Source organism: Ursus maritimus, unplaced genomic scaffold (assembly GCF_017311325.1).
Source record: "Ursus maritimus isolate PB19 unplaced genomic scaffold, ASM1731132v1 scaffold_26, whole genome shotgun sequence".
NCBI classification, from domain to species: Eukaryota; Metazoa; Chordata; class Mammalia; order Carnivora; family Ursidae; genus Ursus; species Ursus maritimus.
The window spans coordinates 41,188,064-41,210,384 of record NW_024425119.1 but is presented as its reverse complement, the minus strand read 5'-3'; the positions used below and the strand labels follow the sequence as shown (position 1 = coordinate 41,210,384).

General features: G+C 42.3%; 1 protein-coding gene and 1 long non-coding RNA gene across 5 annotated transcripts in view; both read left to right on the top strand.

The window, feature by feature from the left end:
• The window catches only part of LOC121105423, a 19,042-nt gene extending 10,816 nt beyond the window's left edge, over positions 1 to 8,226 (top strand). For both annotated transcript variants that reach the window (XR_005837931.1, XR_005837930.1), the window contains one exon: positions 7,413 to 8,226. This is a non-coding gene — a long non-coding RNA (uncharacterized LOC121105423). The remainder of the gene's footprint in view (positions 1 to 7,412) is intronic.
• A 90-nt stretch (positions 8,227 to 8,316) lies between these two features.
• Positions 8,317 to 22,321, top strand: part of SLC11A2 (solute carrier family 11 member 2) — a 36,372-nt gene continuing 22,367 nt past the window's right edge. The window contains exons 1-2 of one of the 3 annotated variants that reach the window (XM_040642452.1): positions 8,317 to 8,487; positions 21,692 to 21,763. In XM_040642452.1, coding sequence (XP_040498386.1) covers positions 21,730 to 21,763 — 34 coding nt within the window. In that variant the 5' untranslated portion in view covers positions 8,317 to 8,487; positions 21,692 to 21,729. Of the gene's footprint in view, positions 8,488 to 15,559; positions 15,595 to 21,691; positions 21,764 to 22,321 lie in introns of those variants that run through there. The other 2 variants (XM_040642451.1, XM_040642450.1) reach the window with 2 other exon arrangements.

The following is a 22,321-nucleotide window of genomic DNA, read 5'->3' as shown; positions in this document are numbered from 1 at the left end:
CCCACCCAGTGTTGGTAGGGTCACCCAGGACCTCTACCATCAGTCCTGACATTCACTGTACGGGGCTCATTATCCTCACTTGCACCCTTTACTGAGCTTCCCCTGGGTCCGATTTCTGTTGTATGGTGAAGTTAAACAGAAGAAACCATGAAGTCTTTCTTTTTTTTTTTTTTTTAAGATTTATTTATTTATTTATTTATTCGACAGAGATAGAGACAGCCAGCGAGAGAGGGAACACAAGCAGGGGGAGTGGGAGAGGAAGAAGCAGGCTCAGAGGAAGAAGCAGGCTCATAGCGGAGGAGCCTGATGTGGGGCTCGATCCCATAACGCCAGGATCACGCCCTGAGCCGAAGGCAGACGCTTAACCGCTTAACCGCTTAACCGCTGTGCCACCCAGGCGCCCCATCCATGAAGTCTTTCTAAACCAATTCTATTCAGCTTTAGAAACTTGGTCATTCGGAATCTCTGTCATTCGGAATCTCTGACCCCATCCCTACAGAAGACTCCCCACCAATCTCTTTGTCAGTCCAGGTGACTCAGGTAGGGCTGACCACACCCCCTAGCTCTAAGGGTCAGCTCGTGTTCCAGGCACCCCTGGAGCACTGTTTTCAGCTGATGATACCTACCCATGCTAGGTAACAAACAGAGCCCTCCCTGACACTTCTGCTGGAACAGCAGGGGAAGAGGTACTCTAACCTGCAAGCTGTGAGGATGACATCAGTCCAGGGCAGACGGTGGCTGTTGTCCCACCGAGCAAGGAGAACCTGCCGGAGAATGAAGTCATGCTCGGACTGATGCAGAGCGCAGAGTGAGAGAGAGAAGGAGACAGGTGGACAGTGGCTTGGCGATATTTGAGTCCTCAGATCCAGCCCAGCTCAAAGCTAGATGTGCCATTGGATTTCCCACTGATGTGAGAGATTCATTTCCCTTTGAGCACAACAGATCTGAATGGGTTTCTGGCTGTCACTCACAATCAAAAACAAGACGAAAATCATGCCTAGTGCACATTTATTTTTATTTCCTAGTGCACATTTAACTGTAAAATTTGTACCACATCGATTTTCACTTGTTTACTGAATAACACATGCAGGTTTTTACCTAAAATTTTTGAACACTTTTATACTTCACAAAATAACCTCGTGTGTGTTTATAAAACTTAATTTTTTTAAAAAAATTTATTTATTTGAGAGAGAGGGACCAAGGGGTGGGGAGGGGCAGAGGAAGAGAGAGAGAGGGAGAATCAGACTTCCCACTGAGCAGGGAGCCCACCCTGGAGCTTGATTCCCCTGACCTGCAGATCATGACCAGAGCCAAAGGCAGACGCTTAACCAACTGACCACTCAGGCACCCCGAGGACCTAGTTTTAACAAAGTTATGTGAGGTGGGATGTATTTTATTCCTTCAGTTGGTCAAACTGAAGCTCGGAGAAACCCAGCAGTTCATTCAGCATCACACAGCTAATAAACTCTAAAGTAGGTCTTCTGGCTCCAAATCCCAGGCCTATTCTATAGCTCTTCATCTGCGTAAGTACTTGTAGGATTTCTTCAGGAATTAATTTTTTTGTCTCTCTTGATACAAGAGAAGCTCACTTAAGGACAGGACGTTGCTGTTTGTGTTGAGTCCCTGTTTGACTTCCCCTGACAGCTTCCTGGTATGAGTGGGACTCAGAGTAGGGGGTTGGCTCTCGCTGATGGTAAGATTAGGGTTTGCCAGATCTGCTTTCTCTCATCAAGGAGCTTATAATCAGCTGACTGAAATAATGCATATGTATTACAGCGGTGTTTTTCCGCCTTTTCTGACTGCAATGGTAAGAAACTATACACACATTCTTAAAGTTTAAAAGCAATACCTACCTTAGTACTTGTGACAGTCTTTGATGTTTCCCATTTCACTTTTTTAAAATTCTGATTGTGACCCGCTAAACTGATTTCATCATTCAATAAAACGCATTGAAACCCAGTTTGAAAAAGCACTGTTACAGGTTACGTATATGTAAAGTCAAATCCAAGCTAAAGTCCGATATCACAAATGCTTATTGAGTGCTAAGTATATTGCTAGGTGCAATGAAAGATACAAATAACGTATGTATAGCTATATGACACTCATAATCTAGTGACAGAAATCAGAGAATAAACTCAAATAATTAATAAAGGGAAAAATATGAGCCAAAAAACCCCCTGCAAAGATTCAGGAGCAGTAGAAATCACATCCTGTGAGAATCAGGAAAAGCTTTAAGGAGCAGGGAGCATTTGAGTTAGGTCTTGAGAAGCGGCTATTAGAACTGTGAGTGGAGGTAACAGAAGGAGCCAGCATAGGGTCAGGCCATGTGTTTGGGAAAGAAAATGAAATTCAACTGGAATGAAGGCTTTGCATGGTGGAGAGGTGGAAGATGAGGTGGAAAGAAGGCAGGAACCGTGGCGGGAGGAGCTTTGTCAGATGAAGTCTGTTCTGTATTTGAATGTGGTGTGTGTGTAAAACATCCTCCACATGGCATGAGGTAGCACTCAGTTAATAAGACCTCCCATTTCCTTCTTTACTCCGCAGGCAATAGGACATTTGTAAGTGGGGAACGGAAATGCTCAGGTCGATTGGGGGACATTGAAGCTGTGAGGTCAGTGCTGTGGAGGCCCAAGCAAAAAGGTAGCAGTTGAAATAGAAGGGGACAATTGACCTTGTGCAGGTAGGCAACGGTAACTGGCATTATTAGATGTGAGGGAGGGTGAGGAATCCATGATGACTTTCAATTTTTAAGTCCCAAATGCTGGGAATGTAGGAAAATTGTAAGAACAACCTGGTTTGAATAGAAAGGAGGATAATTAGAAATGTTGACTTTCTAGGTGGACAGCCAGGGAGAAAGTCCAAGAGGCAGTTGTAGCTTAGGGAAAGAGGGTGCAGGGAGTAATGGCATTTGGGAATCACCATCGAGAACGTGAAATGGTGCCATGGCTATGAAGGGATGTGACCGTGGCCTTGGAGTCCTCCTTGAGGATACACCACTGAACATGACAAAAGTCCTGGCTCTCAAGGAGAAATACAAACAGCAAAAGCAATTTGTGGGGGTAGTGCTATGGAAGGGAAGAATACAGCCTAGTGCACATAGGACTACATAGAAGACAGGCCTCACTCAGACACTAGCCTCAGGGAAGGCTCTTGCAGGAAGAAGCATTTAAAGTGACACCTCAGTGGTGAGTAGGAGTCAGCCAGGTGAAGGATGCATAAATCAAGAATGTTCCGACAGAAGCACAGCATGTGAAAAGATGGGGAGGCAAGAAAGAACATTGGTACGTTTGGGGAACAAAAAAATAGAGGGAGCATCTTTATGAAGTTGGTATCATCCCCACTTCAGATAAAGAAATGAAACACAAAGATTTAATAACATACCCATAGTTTCCCAGCTGGCTAGACCCGGAACCCTGGTCTACTTTACTCTTAAGAGGTTGTTCTTTCCATTATTCCAACCTGTCCCACAAATGTCTCTAATGCTGGGTGGGTCCTGGTATTACATCGAAGTTGCCAAGATTAGGTAGAGTTAGAGGACTAAGGATTGAACCTAAGGAATGCCTACATTTAAGGAGTAGGAGGAAAGAGAAGAAAAATAGCAACTGAAGAAAGCTGAGGAAGGGCAATCCAAATAGGAGAACTAGGGGCGCCTGGGTGGCTCAGTCGGTTAAGCAACCAGCTCTTGGTTTCAGCTCCGGTCGTGATCTCGGGGCTGTGAGATCCAGCCCGGTGTTGGGCTCCGTGCTCAGTGCAGAGTCAGCTTTGAGGTTCTCTCTCCCTCTCCTTCTGCCTCTCCCACTCATGCTCTTTTCCTCTCTCTCTCTAAAATAAATAAATCTTTAAACAAAACAAAATAGGAGAGCTACCCAGCAAACACAGTATGATGGAATCCAAAGAAAGAACTGGAACAGGAGTGGTACAACATTTCAAATGTGGCAAGAGCTGAAGAGTTTGTGGGTTCTGACCATAGACAGCCAATGATGATATCACTTAGCTAACAAGAAAGCCATTTCCGGGGTGGATCACAAAGAGTGGAAAAATACATGGGTGTTCAGGAAGCAGAGTGAGTGCAGATCACTTTTTCAGAAACACTGATTTTGGGTTGCGGGAGGAATTAAGAAGGGAAGCCAACTCAGATGGAGGCAGCAGTTTTATTAGGAAGTGATCTTGAGATCGCCGCTAAGGGAAGGGAAGGAAGCAAATCTGCACAGAAGGAGAAGTTGGGCTGTGACATAGGACAAAGGCTCAGCCAACCTTCAGAACTGTCCGTTTGGGATGAGAAGGATGAATCGTTATACTCCCACGTAAATCAGTCATTCAGCATGGGCTGCCTGAGAAAGGGGCATGACAGGACGGCTGAGGGCCAGCTGCCAGCAGCATTCCCTCTTCAAACAGCTGGGGTCCTAAGTCCTTCATTCTCAAAGGGGGTCCTGCCTGTGCATTCCAGCATTTATCCCAGGAAGAGCCTTACAAGGCTAGCAGAAGTCAAGGGAGGAATATTTTTAGGATAGGTAAGACTCAACTTTGGAAATAGATACATAAATAGAAACAGATATATCCTAATTATTATTCTGTAATGCCCTGTCAGGAAACATGTCAGCCATAACATATTAAAAAGCGGGCTAATACATTTATGAAACACCTCCCATATATCTGGCCTTTGTTAGCAGCAGGTGTACAAAGATAACATAATCACCCCTAGGGTACCTGGGTGGCTCAGATGGTTAAGCGTCTGCCTTTGGCTCAGGTCATGATCCCGGGGTCCTGGGATTGAGTCCCACATCAGGCTCCCTGCTCCTTGGGGAGACTGTTTCTCCCTTTGCCTCCCCCCATGAATAAATAAAATCTTAAAAAAAAAAAAGATAATCACCCCTATTGAGAAGCTTACAATTTAATGGGAGAAGAAGAATGTATAAAAGCAATAACCCTATGAGGGGCTGTGCTTATCTTATTTGTGCCATTATCTGTACCACCCCGTGTATGCCTAGCACATAGTAGGCTCTCAAATATACACAATGAGCCAGTGGTAGAGTAGAACAAGAGGTCCTTGGGTAGAAGACAAAATGTAGGGCTAATGCTGCCTGGAGGAGTCAGGGGGGTATATTTTAAGGGAAGCTTAAATAATAATAATAATAATGTCTACCAGGTAACGAAGGGGAGGGGTAGGAGTAGTTAAATTCCAGGCAGCTGTTTCAGGGAAAACAAAAGTAACAAAAAGAATACTTGGAGAGTGAGTAGAAGGTAAGCATGGAAAGAAAAGTCTTCTGTTTCAATAAAGGGCACACATGATGCAAATACTTATTAACATCTACACAGAAATGAGTTGGCCTGGGTGGTAGTGTGGAATGTTGAGGGAACTTACAATAGGATGTTACGAAAGATTATTTTCAAGCTCGATGTGAATGAAAGGGAACTGTTTCGGGTGTCCACAATAGAGGCAGTACAGAATAGTAGTTGAGGGCTGGTTCCTGAGGAACAGATTTGTGCTCAAAGCCTGGCTCTGCCACTGACAGATGTATGTACTTAGGTAAGAACCTCCCTAAGACTTCGGTTCCCAAACTGCAAAATATAGTTCCTGCCTCACAAATCTATTGTGAGCATAATTCAAGTTTGTGACGTTAAATGTGGTGTTTGATATAGATACGTAAGAAAAAGTGAGCTAATGTTGTCAGTAGGAATTGCAGAGCTGGAAGGCACGACTGGAGTGTACGTGCTGGGAGAAACTGCTGGGAAAGGAGACAGGAGCTATGGTGGAGTCTCTTATAAAATCCACTCCTATTTTTGGAATTCCTCAACAAACGTAGGGCTTTTTCTTCCAACATTTGAGTTTGTGGCTGATTTCATATGTACTTCTGTTTTCCTGTGGAAGGAGACAAATTGGTGGCCAACCCCATCTAAGGCAGCTTTAGATTAGGGAACTTGTCTGAGGCAGAACAGGACAGGGAGCAGGTCAAGTTGTAACGGTAGGACTTTGAGTGCTTGTGTGCGTCCTGGAGTAAAGAGATCTTCATCTGGGTCCAGGGCAGGAGATCTAGAGATCCTTCTGCTGACCCTATGGCTGTTCTGAGTCGGAAGCAGAGCCACTTGCTAGAAGCCTACTTTGACTAATATAAATCTATTACTCTTTTCTTTCTTTTCCATTGTAAGATATTTCTTTCTATCATACTTAATATGCGTATGTTTCTTATGGTATTAAGCAGATTTTCTTTAAAACTATCAGGAAACTTTCTGAAGGCAGCAACTTCTTCCTCCCAGTATCCCACTTCATTCTCCTCACCTCCCCCTTCTGTCTCCTTTCCACCTGTGCCTCCAGCTGGCCTACTAAACTATTTGCCAGAGGCATCATTTCCTCATTCTTTCAGTTCCCTTCCTCCCAGACTGAGAAATTCTGGACTTGCTCTGGATTTGTTTTTCTCGAGTCTCGGGTTTTTTTTTTTTTTTTTTTAATTTTGTTTTGTTTTGTTTCTTTTGCTTTTCCGTCAGGCATCCCAGTCCTGGGTTTGCATGGCTTTGTAGTCGGCCTACGGATCACTGATTAACCAGGCTGATGCCAGCAGGTCCCTCAGATCCCAAGGAATAGACTGGGCGGTATTTTTACCCACACACTGAGACACATCATAATTGCATCAGTGCTGCACGCACCTATGGAAAATACTAGTAGACTGTCAGGCTTGGGGTTAATTGGTTTCAGCTCACGCCTTAGGGGAGCAGAGTCCTTGCACACTTGCTGGCCTGGTACAAGTGCCGCAACCAGCTTCACACTAAGGGGAGTGGCGTCCTGAAGGAAAGCAATTCCTTTAACTCCACCCCTTTCATCCACTGGCATTCACAGGCTGCCCTCCATCTCCTGCCAAACGCATCAAAGACGAAATCTTAGAATAAAAGTTTTCTAACGCAATTAATTGCTCATTAATATCCAGGAGTGGCCGATATATGATGCTTCCCTTTTCAGGGCAGGTCAAAGATGAAATCTGATCAGGCTTGGAAGGGTGTGGCTTGCCTCTTGAAACTCCCCGCTGTGTCTTTACCAATGCGGTGTTGCTCAGGGTAGCCCCAAGTGACCTTATCTAACCAAGGGAGGCGCACTTGTCTGCATATATAGAGGCAGGAGGCGACACTGGGAAAAGTCAAATCCAGTCTGCACAATGAAGAAGCAACCGAAGACGGAGGAAGCCCCACACTGTGAGCTCAGTAAGTAGCCAGCAACTATGCAGGAGCCCAAGGAGGTGGCTCAGCTGAGCAGGCCTGGCAGGTGACAAGAATGGCTCCAGCCATTTTACTTTCTAGCGGCAGCAGAGGCTCCCAAAGGAAAGGTTCTGGTCTGGAGGGACTTCATCAAGTCTTGCTGAAACTACCCAGATGTTTTGTTGAGAGATTCTCAGAATTAATCTGCGTTTTCTTTCTCTCTCCAGGAGCAATTCTGTATGGAGAACAGCCTGTATCAGATAACTGACGATGCTCGGCCCAGTTTTTTTGTCCCTGAGTTTTTTACTTTGTATTTGATTTGGATTTTTCTTTTTGCAGTTCACTCTCCTATCGTCCTCTCTCGGACTCTTTTTACTATCTAATAAAATTTTCTCCTAGCAGTTTTTACATGAAAAAAGAAGTTGGAGGGGTTGATGCTTTTCCTTTCTAGACCTACAATTTGGTTAAATAAGCTTGGTTATCTTTAATGTAAGCTGTAGGGGGGTGTCTAAGAATGCTTCTGGATGTTCTGAAGGACACTACAGAAAATGAGGGTGGCTTGTCAGACCATTTTCCTTCCCTCCAAAGCACTACTAGTCTGGCCATTATCTTCAGGGAAAGACTGGCGCGTGAGGTTGAGACTAGAGTGGGACTGCTTTTAGGTAGACAGAGATAAAGCCTGGGGGGAGGAAGCGAGACAGACCGGTAGGATGGGAGCAGCGCACCTGATGCGGTGGAACTGGCTGCACTAGCTGCCGTTTCGCGGTTCCTCCCAGGTATGGATTGCTTTTGGCGAGGAGCAGATACTGTGATGTGGCTCTGGGGACAAGAGGCCACGGTCCTGCCAGGTTGGCTAAACTTTCTGTAGTGGAGCCCTACCTCGTAGAGCAATGTCTCCAGAAAAAAAAGGGGGCTCGACCGCCGGTACCTAGTGTGAGGCAGCGGCTAACTACGGTAGGTAATTTATGTGACCCGGGAGCGCCCGCGCCGTGGGAACTTCCGAATCCACACTCGGCGAGCAGGACGCGCGCAAGCAATGGCTCCGCTGTAAGCACCTCCCGCCCAGGCCGCCGTGGCCCCGCCTCCAACTTGACCCCGGGGCGGGCGGAGCCTCGGGACGCCGTCGGCTGGCCACGCACGCCCGCAGCTACGGGGAATACGAGGAATCCAGCCAATGGGAATGTGCAACTGCGGTCCTGTGGGCCAATCGCGGGGCGTGTAGGGGGTTGGCCGGCTTGGCGCTAGCTCCCGGGATATGGAGCGGCCAGCGCGAGGGCCTCTTGTCAGGTGGTTGCAGAGCCGGTAAGGCGACGGGCCGGCGAGGTCGGGGGTCACGCGCCCGCGCCGCTTTCCCTAGGCGGGCCGGGAGGGCGCAGGGCGGCTCGAGGGTGCGCCAGGGAGCAGGCGCCGGGGCCAGTATGGGGCGCGCAGGGCGCCGCGCGGAGCAGCGAGAGGCTGTGCGGCTCGGGAGGGCCTGAGGCGCGGGGGGCCAGTCGGAGCCGCATTCTTAGAAGGAAGACGGAGAGCGGGGGGCGGGAAGCGGACGCCTGAGGTTGTGGGGGCCTCGCCCCTTCCCCGCCGAGGCCTAGGAGAAATGGCAGAACCCCCGGCCGGACCTGCCACCGCGCCGGAACCCGTGACCGAGGGTGCGCTAACCCGCTTCACGCCGCGGTGGAGGCGACGGGCACAGGGCAAGGTCCCGCCAGCCTCCTCCTTATCTGCAGAGCCCTGGGCCCGCGCCCGCTCCCTGGGCCTCCCGCCGCTCCTCTCCAACAATAAAGTTCACTTCAGTGCAGCCAGCATCCGTGGAGAGCTATCGAGTGCGGGGCCTGGGGAGGCCGCTGAGTACTCGCGTGTGGATCGGTTTTAGGACTGTTTGTGCGCCTGCCAGGCTCCAGGTCCTTTTATAGGGGGGCATTGTGGCGCACGGTGTGTAATGGGGTAGATGCTTTCCGACTGTTCGGTTTCTTATAGCCCTACTTTTAAAGCTGTATTTTGATATTCCGTCTTTGGATTCTTTTCCAAAAGAATATTAAATTATCAAAACAATTCTTTTGATCTCCCCCCCCAAACCCCACCTCATGTATCCTACGATTTCAAAGAGCATCATTAGGAGAGAAGTTGAGAAACCTGGGCGCGAGTTTTCCTGTGCGTGAAATGAACATGTTTTCATGTTGTCTATTGCTTTAAGAGGAGCGCTGTGAAGTTAAAGGAACGTGGCATATCTTTGAAGTGGAAGACAAAAGGAAAAATTCTGTGGAAGGAGAGGCAAGGGCAGATAGGCTTCCAGAAACTCTTGCTGGCCATAATTTTAGTGAATATTGGTGAAACCGGGGGACACTGTTTACCTTGACTCCTGTGAAATCGAAGGCCCACCAGTTTGCACCACTTCTTGGCTGTGTAACCCTTTGAGCAAGTTGCTTAGTCTCTTGGTTCTTTTGTTTCCAGGTACTTAAAATGGGGATTGATAATACCAGTCTTACAGGGTTGTTGGTGAGTATAAAGTAACAGTACACATAAGGTGCTTAGAACAGTTCTTGGCGTGTAGTTTTTATTACTAACCTGTGCCTTCCTTCCCCTGAAGATTCAAAACTAAAGAATTCTGACATTACTACTTACTTAATGTTTGCTCAGAATCCTGAGCCTATTGTGAAAGAACCCTTAGGCCCTTGTTTTCTATCCGTGGCCGTAATGTTGACCTGAAGGTATAGTATAATTCCATATGATTAGAGGCTTTCTACTGGGTGTTTATTTTTATCATTAAATAAGGTTGGAAACTATCACTATACTAGGTGTGTCTGTGATAGCTGTGTTGGGTAAATGAAACCTTGGAACTTCTTTGGCTGTTTAGTTTTTCATCGGAAAATACTTTATTTACGGTCTTAGGCTAGGCACAGTTTATTTTGGATCCAATACCAAAAAGGCCATGATTGCAGCAATACTTGGTTTCTCATGTTTCCGGAATGGCTGTGGGACTCGGGAGGGGAATTTCTGGGCAGTCTGGCAGCACTTCTTGTTAATGAATGGGGAAGCTTGGTATGACTCTAATCTTACTTTACTGTTAGGATATCAGCAGTAGTTCCTTGGATTACTCTCTGGAGCAACTACTAAGCAGCTTTATGTCAGTTTGGACTCAGGGAAGGGAAGGTTAGAGGTTAGAGAATGGTATCCATAAAGTAGCATCTTTTGGGTGGATGCTGTGGAGTCAGAGACCTCTTTATTTATTCCTTGCCTTCTCTCCACGTACACAAATACAAATGTCTGCTGACAGATAGATACCCTTTCTATGAGGTTAGTTTTAAGTTATCTGGAAGGCACTACTGAAAGACTATTCTGTCTTCTGATTCTTCCCTTCCATGAAAGCTGCTTTTTATACACATAGGATAATCACAAAATGAAAAACTGAGTTTATGAAAAAGAGCACCGCTTAACTGCAGCAGTATGCTGGCCCGATTTGGGTGAAGTAGGGATGCTGTAAGTTCACTTATTTAACTTTGGAATGAGGCAGTTTAATAGTTCTGTAGGGTTGAAAGTTGAATTTGGTTTGTTGAGAGTAGAGAACAGTGTCGTCTTGGAACCTCTTTATTTGTTCCTGAATAAGGAGGAAGGGGAGTGACGTCTTGGAAGAGTTGAGTGTTTGAGGCAGAAGGGGAAGCATTTTGCCCTGGTATTGTTGTCATCTTTGTCTCTGTGGTTTGAATAAAATATTTTGGAAAAGAAGGCCGGGAGCATCTGAATGTGCAGAATATAAAAATTTGGAAGACCCTGACCCTTGTCGTCTCACTCATCAGATGCCATTTATTGTTTTGATAATTTTTTTTTTTTAAGATTTTATTTATTTATTTGACAGAGACAGCCAGCGAGAGAGGGAACACAAGCAGGGGGAGTGGGAGAGGAAGAAGCAGGCTCACAGCGGAGGAGCCTGACGTGGGGCTCGATCCCGGATCGCCGGGATCACGCCCTGAGCCGAAGGCAGACGCTTAACGACTGCGCTACCCAGGCGCCCCTGTTTTGATAATTTAACAAACACATATTGAACAGTTGACATTTATTGGCCCGTGGAGACACAAAGAACAGCCCTTCAGGTATCATCAGGAATATCATGGATAAAATGCGACATTGTTTGTATTATAAACTATCATAACATCAGAATGGAATGTAAAACATTTGGCCGGGAATGATAAAAATATATTTATTGTCTCATTCCTCTTCCACTTTTAATTTATGGAGTAACTTACGTTTTTTTTTAACGTAAGGACCAAAGCTTCCAGTAAAAACTTAAATTGGGAAGTTAGGGTTCTCAGTCTTGTCTTTGTGCTTATTGCTAGTGGGTCATCGTGTATGGGTTATTTTTGTTTGTATTGGTCCCATTTATCACTAATGATCAAGTGTCTGTTAAAACTCCTAGGTAATGGAAGGAGAAGGCTACAGGTTAGTTATTAAAATTTAAACAGGCTCCAAAGAGCAGAAGGAGGCATATGTGCAGCCGGAGAATCTTGTAGTAACTGTTGTCTGTCTGTACATACAATTTTTCTTTGCTTTAAGAAAAGGCATGTCGAGGAAAATATGTACTCAAATTTTTAAGGCCAGGCTATATCCAAGAGGGCAGTATGTGTCATTGGAATAAATGAATTGAGTAGTCTAATAATAAGCATTCTTCACATTTGCGAGAGAAAAATTATTCAAACAAGTGTGAGGGCAGAACATTTTTTCTGAGGCATGAGTGGGTGTAAGTTGGTTTAATAGACTGTATTATTTCAATATAAAGGGTCTCTGAAATTGTTCACAGAGCTTTGAGTTGTGTTCTAGGATCAGTGTGTCAGGCCGGGAGGCCGTGTTGGTTCACCCAAAGGGAAACACGCTGCTATATACCTCTGGTTAGGAGGAAATCAGAGGAAGCTCTCTGTCTGAGAACTAAGAGGAACAAAGACCAACCTATACAGAAGCAAGACTTCAGTGCCCCTGACATGTCAGCAGCCAAAGAGGTGTGAAAGCTGGTTAAGCCTCAGCTTCGGGCAGAAAGTGTTCTGTTTAGTAGGTATCAGGCCCTTCTAATTCTGAAGTCTCTGTTTGATGAGTGATATTTTTGTCTAAGAGATCAGTACTTCTTGACAGCCTGGCCACATTTCTCCCAGCTGTTATCATCTTTGACACCCAGTCAGCCAGTTTCATTATCAGCTGTCCTCTTTCTCCCCATATCTGACTCTTCCCTCCTTGCTGCTTAACATTTTCTTTTTCTTTTTTTTTATCATTAGATGTTCTCAATGTCAGGTTTTTATTTCAACTCTAAAACATAGATTCTCAGAAGTCCAGCTTAGGTGAGAAACCACAGACTTGACGGTGAGTTGAAATTGTGCTCTCTGGTAGACTAAGCAAGATTCTCCCAATTTCGAGATGATTGCTACGGTATACAAAGTCAGTAAAAGGAAGAGCAGCCTAAGCTGGTGGCCGTTGTGCCAGCGTGAGAAAGAGCGACACACAGAAACCCTGATGCGCGTTAAGCACACGATACAATAGGAGTACTGTTTGTACTTTATGAACTGGGTGTGTTTGTGTGGCTTTTGGCTGAAAACATTCTAATATGAAGACATTCTCTACTTAGGTAGTGTGGATTAGAATTTTCAGACCTTTTTCTTAAACTAACACCACAAGGACTTTTCAGTTTGTTCCTTCACAGAAGTAGGTGTAATCAGTCCTCAGCCTATCTTTTCTTCATTTTATCATTTTATATCAAATTCATCTTCATAAGAGAAAAATAGGATACACTTATCCTTAAATTTTAAAAATTCTAAACTTCACATCCCCAAGAATAATTCAGGAGTTCACATGGCTCTTTAAAAAATTAATTACTATAGTTGACATACAGTGTTACCTTAATGTCAGGTATACAGCAGTGCTTTGACAATTCTCTACGTTTTGCTTACTGCTGGTAAGTGGAGTTACCATTTGCCACCATATCATGTTATTACAATATTATTGACTACATTCCCTATGCTGTGCTTTTCATCTCCTTGACTGACTACTAATTTTATAAGTGGAAGTTTGTACCTCTTAATCCCTCTTTACATTTTGCCCATGACAACTATATGGTCAATAAACCATCAGTTTGTTGTATATATTTAAGAGTCTGTTCATTTGTTTGTTTGTTTTGCTTTTTAGATTCCACATGTAAGTGAAATCATATGGTATTTGTCTTTCCCTGTCTGACTTGTTTATCTTGGCATAATATCCTCTAGGTCCATCCGGGTTGTCACAAATGGCAAGATATCATTCTTTTTTTATGGCTGAGTAATAGTCTACTGTGTGTGTGTGTATTTATCACTTTTTCATTATCCTTTCATCTATATACACTTGGGTTGTTTCCATATCTTGGCTTTTGTTAATAATTCTGCAGTAAACCTAGAGGTGCATATGTCTTTTTGAAGTGGTGTTTTCATTTTCTTTGGGTAAATACCCAGTAGTGGAAATACTAGATCATATGGTATTTCTGTTTTTAATTTTTTGAGGAATCACCATTTTCTACAGTGATTGCACCAGTTCACATTCCCACTAACAGTGCACAAAGGTTCTCTTTTCTCCACATCCTCATAAACACTGTTTTGTGCCTTTGATACTTCCCATTCTCACTGGTATGAGGGGATACCTCATTGTGGTTTTGATTTGCATTTCTCTGATGATTAGTGATGTTGAGCATCTTTTCATGTGTCTGTTGGTCATCTGTATGTATTTGGAAAAATGTCTGTTCAGGTTCTCTGTCCATTTTTAATCAGATTTTTTTTTTTTTTTGGTTTGTTTTCAGTTTTAGAAGTTCTTTATGTATTTTGGATATTAACCCCTTATCAGATATATCATTTGTAAATATCTTTTTTTTTTTAAGATTTTATTTATTTATTTGACACAGAGAGAGAGACAGCCAGCGAGAGAGGGAACACAAGCAGGGGGAGTGGGAGAGGAAGAAGCAGGCTTCCAGCAGAGGAGCCTGATGTGGGGCTTGATCCCAGAACGCCAGGATCATGCCCTGAGCCAAAGGCAGATGCTTAACGACAGAGCCACCCAGGCGCCCCTCATTTGTAAATATCTTATCCCTTTCTCTAGGTTGCTTTTGTTCTGTTGATGTTTTCCTTTGCTGTGCAAAAGCTTTTTACTTTGGTGTTGTCCTAGTAGTTAATTTTGCTTTTGCATCCCTTGCCTGAGTTATATCCATAACTATGTTGCTAAGGCCGGATGTCCAAGAGATTACTTCCTGTGTTTTCTTTTAGGAGTTTTATGGTTTCAGATCTCACATTTAGGTCTTTAAATCATTTTGAGTTTATTTTGTGTATGGTGTAAGAAAGTGGTCCAGTTTCATTCTTTTACGTGTTGGCTGTCCAGTTTTTCCAACACTGTTTGTTGAAGAGACGGTCTTTTTTCCATTGGATCGTCTTTCCTGCTTTGTTAAAGATGAATTGACCATATAGTTGTGGGTTCATTTCTGGGTTTTCTGTTCTCTTCCATTGAACTATGTGTCTGTTTTTGTGCCAATACCATCATCAGGGAAATACAAATCAAAACTACAAGGAGATATCACCTCACACCAGTCAGAATGGCTAAAATTAACAACACAGGAAACAACACGTATTGGTGAAGATGTGGAGAAGGGGGAACCCTTTTGCACTGTTGCTGGGAATGCAAACTGATGTAGCCACTCTAGAAAACAGTATGTGAGCTCCTCAAAAAGTTGAAAATAGAACTGCCTTACAACCCAGCAGTTGCACTATGAGGTATTTACCCAGAGGATACAAAAATACAGATTCAAAGGGTTAGGTTAGGGATTTCATTGAATCTGTAGACCGCTTTGGGTAGTATGGACATTTTAACAATATTAATTCTTCCAATCCATGAGCATTGGTGAATCTTTCCGTTTGCTTGTGTCATCTTCGGTTTGTTTCATTTATGTCGTGTAGTTTTCAGAGTACGGGTCTTTCACCTCATTGCTTAATAAATTTATTCCTAGGTATTTTATTCTTTTTTGGTGCAATTTTAAGTGGAATTGTTTTCTTAATTTCCCTTTCTGTTACTTCATTATTAGTGTATAGAAACACAACAGATTTCTGTATGTTAATTTTGAATCCTGCAACTTTACTGAATTCAGTTCTTAGTTGTAATAGAGTTTTCCTGGGGTCTTTAGGATTTTCTGTATATAATATCCTGTCAGCTGCAAGTAGTGCCAGTTTTACTTCTTTACCATTTTGAATGCCTTATTTGTTGTCTGATTGTTGCAGCTAGGACTTCCAGTACTATGCCGAATGGAAGTGGTCAGAGTGGACATCCTTGTCTTGTTCTTGATCGTAGAGGAAGGGCTTTCAGCTTTTCACTATTGAGTATGATGTTAGCTGTGGATTTGTCACATATGGCCTTTATTATGTTGAGGTATGTTCATTCTGTACCACTTTGTTGAGTTTTTATGATGAATAGATGTCATATTTTGTCAAATGCTTTTTTGCATCTACCGAGATGATTGTATGGTTTTATCCTTCCTCTTGTTAATATGGTACAGCTCATTGATCTACAGATATCGAACCACCTTTGCATCCCTGAAATAAATCCCACTTGATCATGATGAATGATCCTATTAGTGTACTGTTGAATTTGGTTTGCTGATATTTTGTCGAGGGTTTTTGCATCTATATTCATCAGGAATGTTGGCCTATAGTTTTTTGGTGTGTGTGTGTTTTTTTTTTTTAAGATTTATTTGTTTATTTATTTGAGAGAGAGAGTGAATGGGGGTAGGGGCAGAGAGAGAGGAAGACAATGAGAATCTCAAGCAGACTCCCTGCTGAGCACAGAGCCCAACATGGGGTTTGATCTCACGACCCTGAGATCTTGACCTAGACCGAAATCAAGAGTTGGATGCTTAACCGACTGAGACACCCAGGTGCCCCCGAAGTGCTTTGTTTTGTAGTGTCTTTGGTTTTGGTATCATAGGGTTATGCTGACCTTGAAGAATGAAATTAGAAGTTTTCCTTTCTCTTGTATTTTTTGGAATAGTTTGAGAAGAATAGGTATTAACTGTCATTTAAATGTTTGGTAAAATACACCTGTGAAGCCATCTGCTCCTGCACTTCTGTTTGTTGGGAGCTTTGATTACCATTTCAATCCCATTACTAGTAATTGGTTCACATGGCTTTTCTAAGCTGTTTCTTTCCCCCCTCATTCCCAGTGGGGGCAAATTGAGTTTTGGAACTAATGAGGTGGACATCCTCAATGGAATGACTCAGAAAATGGTACTTATTCATTGATTTGGAATGAAAAACAAAACAATAATCTCTTATTTAAAAAAAAAAGTGGCTAGTAATCTTCCTTATTAAAATACATAGGGTTCAGAAAACGATTAGCTCTGTTCAAACCACTTGAATATTTCCGAGTTTTGTTGACTTGCAGTCATCCAGGACAGGAGCTTACTTTCATGAAGAACATCTTATATGACGTAGGTTGTAGATCAATAATAATGGTTTAAGAGAAATATCAACTACTTTAGCCATAAAGGAGACTTTTAGGGAAAAGGATTTTAGATAGATCTGGAAATTTTTACATTTCAGGACAAATGGAATTTTTCTTTTTATCACAATTCCTGTTATTCTCAAATAAATAACTCGGGTATCACTTTCTAAAGCCTTGCTCTCTGCGTTTGGCATTTTTGATTGTGTCACCAGCATGTTGCTGGCACTGAAAAATTGTCTGAGGGGAGCATCAAGAGGGAGAAGAGGTGGTTTTGCCAGTCAACCTCATTTTATTTTATTTATTATAATCTATATTTTATTTTTTCCCCAGAGAACAGTTTTTGTTCGGTGTTTAAGGACTTAGCACCTTACATATGCTTTGGTAGAAGTTGGGACGGCACCAACAGGTCTACATACAGGTGGAGGTGTTTGGTCTTTCCCTGTTTCGCAAGAACGATTCCTGACTGCCTTGCTGTGAATTTTGCCAGTCAAGTTAAACATTCCTGTTCACATTTATTTAACCAGTTGCTACCATACAAACACTTCCGGTTCTCTCTATAAGAGTTCTTTTCCTACTTTAATGCTGTCTTTGATTTTAGTCATGTAGGGAAGGGAAGGTAAAAAGAGGGGATGAATTAGAGGACTGTTCAAAAACATTCCTCTTTAAACCTTATAATTAATTTTAGGGAGACCTTTGCAATGTTGAACACAGCTCTGAAATCAGTGAAATAATTTCGAGGACCTTTGTTTTCTATAGGGGAGTTTTATAAGAAAGAAGTATTTCAAATTCAACCTTTTTTTTAACCATACGGGGAAAACATTTAAATGTTTTTTAGTATTCAGTATTTCAGACTTTCTTAGGGGCAGTTTTTAAAACAGAGTTGGGCTATCTAAATTGTTCTTTTTTTTTTTTAAATTTATTTATTTGAGAGAGAGCAAAAGCAGGGAGAGTGGCAGAGGGAGAGGGAGAAACAGGTTCCCTGCTGAGCAGGGAGTCCGATGTGGGGCTGGATCCCAGGACTCTGGGATCATGACCTGAGTTGAAGGCAGATGCCCAACCGACTGAGTCACCCACATGCCCCTATCTAAACTGTTCTTCAGAAAATTGTTCTTCTAGAGTTCTTGTGAGTGCTAAAAGAACACGTGAATTCATGTTACTTAGATGTTCAAAATTGATTATAGCTAGTATGTGTTTGGGGAGATACCCAAATTATCTTTCCTGACGACGTGGCCTTTAATTTTTTGCGTTCATGTGAAACTCCCAGTTCATAATTGCAGAGCATGGCTATTTGGGCACTAAGACAAAGTAGTAGTAAGTTAAGCTTAAGACAGTGTGTGCCTGCCAGCTGGATAGGTGTAGATCTCTGATTATCCACTACAGAAGTTTTGTCAGACAGAGTTCAACTACACATCCTGAGAGTGTTTGTTTGGAAGCTGAGTGAATCCATATGACCTTTATATTTTTTAAAAATAAGTAATACAAGTACATGACAAAAATTTTTTTAAGTGCAAAACGGTGTACAGTGTATATTCAATGAGAGGTCTTCCCTTCACCTGACCTCATTTTTGCTCCCCCACTCCTTCATCTTGGGGACAGCATTACAGTCTTGGTGTGTGCCTCGGGAGTAGACCATACATGTACATGTGTGTATTATCTCTCTTTCTTTTTCTTCTTGACATAAATGATGCATGCCATTCTATACATTGGGTTTTTTTACTTAAAAACATGTCTTGGAGATTGTTTCCTATCAGTACATTTAGATTTGCTTTATTATAGTAGCTGTACGGCACGCCATCCTGTAAATGTACGTAGTTTATTTAACCAGTCCTCCACTAATATCTAGGTTGTTTGTAGTCTTTTGATACTACAATGTTACAGGAAATTTCCTTGCACATACTTCCTTGTGTGAGTATTTCTTTAAGGTCCATTCTTAGAAATAGAATTGGTGGGTCAAAGGGTATGTGCACTTTTGGCATTTTAGACAGAAAGTGTAATTTTATTGGCCTTTTTATCTTGTAAAACTTTTTTTTTAAGTAACCTCTACACTCAGTGTGGGGCTTGAGCTCATGACCCTGAGACAAGAGTCACGTGCTCTACTGACTGAGCCAACCAAGCACCCCACTTGTAAAACATAAAACATTCTTAACAACCTCTTTTTGGTGGAGGGGAGGAAGGGCAAAGGGAGAGAGAGAATCTTAAGCAGGCTCTGCACTGGGTGTGTGAGTCTTGCTCTTACAACCCTGAGATATGATCTGAGCCTAAGTCAAGAGTCGGACACTTAACCGACAGAGCCACCCGGGCACCCCCATTCTTAATAACTTTTGATAAGGAATGGGGTAAAATAGTTATATTACATTTAACCAAGAGTGCCATTTTTTCTGCTGTTAATTGCTGTTTGACAGGAGGAAACTTACTGGATTTGGAAGAAGTGACACTTTATGGTTGAGGGTGAGCTAGAATATAAAAGCTATATTAATCATAATTATCAAAGTATTGTCAGATTGATTCTGGTTGCTTGTGTTGCAACTTGATCTTTTCATTAATATAGTTAAACGACTGAAACAACCTGGTGGCATGGTCCTAGAAAGCAAAACTGTTTTAATATTAACTGCTTCTGTATGGGTCTTAAATTTCCACGGAGATTAAATACTGTGCAGCTCACCAAGTATAACTGACCCACTTTATTTCCTGCCCTAGTCACGTTCCGTAGACACTGGAAGCAATAGAGCTTATAGTTTGGTGACTAAAAGTTTTGATGAGAAAGTTGGAATCTAGAATCATTTTTTCCTTCTTGGAATAATATATTCCTGAGCTTTCAGAGAGAAGATCAGACTTCTTGTGTTTATTAGCTCTGTATGTAAGTAACATAGAAATAATCCCTTAGGATACTAATAACAATTGTTTAAAATTTTATAATGAAATATTTCTATCTAAGATTATTCAACTATCACTTTTTTTTTAAAGATTTTATTTATTTGAGAGAGAGCAAGAGCATGAGCACAAGTGGGGGGAGCAGCAGAGGCAGAGGGAGAAGCAGACTCCCTGCTGAGCAGGGAGCCCGATGCGGGACCCCATCCTAGGACCCTGGGATCATGACCTGAGCCGAAGGCAGAGCTTAACCGACTGAGCCACCCTGGTACCCCTGACTATCACCTTTATCGACTACAGACTCAGGGGAAAATGCACTACTATCTCAATTGTTTGTTTTTTAAATATAATTTAAAAGCTTATTTTGGGTAGGAAATTTCCTCAGATGCATTAAACACTTCTGTGACTTACACAGGTCGTCACCACAAAAGTAATCTAATTTAGTCAGTTCTTGGTAAGTAGAGCCACATTAGAAGAAACTTGAGTTATTCTTAATAATAATATAATTAATAATAATAAAATATTAATAACATTATTTTTAATAATAATGTTCTCAGAGTTGATCAAAGTATAAAGAAGAGCTCTTTGCCTCATATGAAGTGGCCCAAGACCTTTTCCTATAAGAGTTAAAGTCCTGGAGCTGATTTGTGGTGTCTAATTTATTATGGGTTAGGATAACCTGGCTTCTCAGAATTGTGTGTAAAATAAAAGTATAAAGGCTCTGGGTGGGGCCAAGGGGCTGAGCTGTAATTGGAATCCAAGTGTCTACTGCTGTTCTCAGTGGTCAGATATGTAAATCCCATTCGGATGAGATGCTAAAGAGGGTTTGAATGTAGTCAGTGTTACTGGCATATACTGGCTGGTGTTTAGCCATCTAGTTGCTTAAAACCTGATGGGAGAGACATGGCTAGTTGTCCACTGTAACAAAATACTTGATATTGGTGAGTATAGAGGTAAAAGATTATGTTATCCAAATTAGCAAGTGGTGGTTTGTTTTACATTTTGGAAGATGGATGAAACCTAGAACCCTTGCGGTCTGAATTCCATAATTCTTTAAAACAAATACGGAATATATTGGTAAATTATCTAAAAAAAGAAAGTAGAAGAATGTTCAGATAGGAACAAGGGAGAAGAGAGAAAAAGACTTTCTACAGTAAAAGATAACTAAGGAGAGACTTTATAACTTTTTTAGTAGGATCGTTCTTAGTGGGATTTAAGTGGGGGTTGGGGCTAACAGTAAATATTACCTCATCTTTCTCCTTCTAAATTTCAAATCACCTGAGAAATAGATTCCTTAATCAGTAGATTAAATGTAAAAAAAAAAAAATCAACCTTATTGGTGAGGTTGATTGGAGAGTATTCCGTAGACCTGTGGCCACATGGGCTCACCACCATCCCTCCCCTCCCTCTAGTTAAACTTAACCTAATAGGGTGCTAGACCTCTGGGACAACCCCTCGTCCTTAACTCCCTTGCCGGATGGAGAGAAGTGCTGGCATCCTGCAAACTATGCCTAGTCTTCCTGGTGCCTCATCTCTCTCTGAGTGCCCAGGAAGGTAGAGCCATGGTGATTAGTTTCTTCTTCTGGTGCTGAAGGGTTGGGGAATGAGAAACATTATAGGGGAAAATTCTGTCTCCTCAGGGAAATATGAGGCTGGGAAGTAATGGCCCTCCACTACTAGTATGGTGGTGAGGTGCTTTTCTCCTTCCATTCCAGAAAATTGAATCGTGAGCTTAAATTGTTTCTTAGATCAGAGAGAGTCATAGATCTTTGTCCTTAAAAATTTGTAAAAGTTGGGGGAAATCAATCTGGTTTTAAATAAATATTTGAGTTAATGTCGAAGCAAAGGCAGAGAGACTGGGGGATTGCTTAGCAGCCTGTTTGTGGGTGTATTAAAAGTATTCACCTACTTCCCTGAAATACCTTTTGCTTCAGTTTGGTTTTAAAGTCTTGCTAGCAAAAAGTGATTAAGACTTTTTAATTTGTACTAAATATCTCTTAATCATTTCTGAAAACTGTAATTATTTTCAAGGTTCTCTAATTTAGTAGAATTATTCTTTTCATCTAGTATGGGGTCAGTTGTACAGAGTAACAAAATGCTGGTTCTGAACTTGTTAGCTTTTTCTTGCTGATTTTTGTCTCCCTTTTCTCCTTTCCAGAATCCTATTCTAAGAACTTGGACACTCAGGCATCCACCATGGTGTTGGGTCCTGAACAGAAGATGCCAGATGGTAATTTACAGCTGTGTTATTGTCTGGTTTTTACTTGGACTTAGGTTTAAATCAGCAATAAAAATTGACCATAATGTTCTTCTTGTCATCTGTTACAACAAAAATTGTCCTTCCCTGGCTAACAGTGCCATCATGGAGACCTGCTCCAATCAGGTCCAGTCCAATCACATCTAGTAACTTGGGCTGTAAATGATAACCATAAAGATCTGTCTCCTGTCTTATTTCCAATTCTGAGATGAGCCAAGATTAGCTGCAAGTTTGGTTTCTGTAGCAGTGATGCTTGCAAGGGCAAGTATTAATCACAGGTTTGGTGTAAAAACCTTTAGAATGCTTGGGCTCTTCACAGCACTTCAGGTACGTTAAGGAACCGTGAAATACCGAGCGCCTGCATTAAACTCTGTATTCTGTTAGAGCTTCTGGAGTGTTCTAATTCTTTCTAGTTCTCAGTTTCACCTTATAGAATTTTCATTCCTTTTCTTTAAATTTCCTCTTCAATTCAGGGCCATTTCACACGAAGTGGGTCAGCTCCCTATAAAAAGAAAGCTTTTGTTTTTCTAA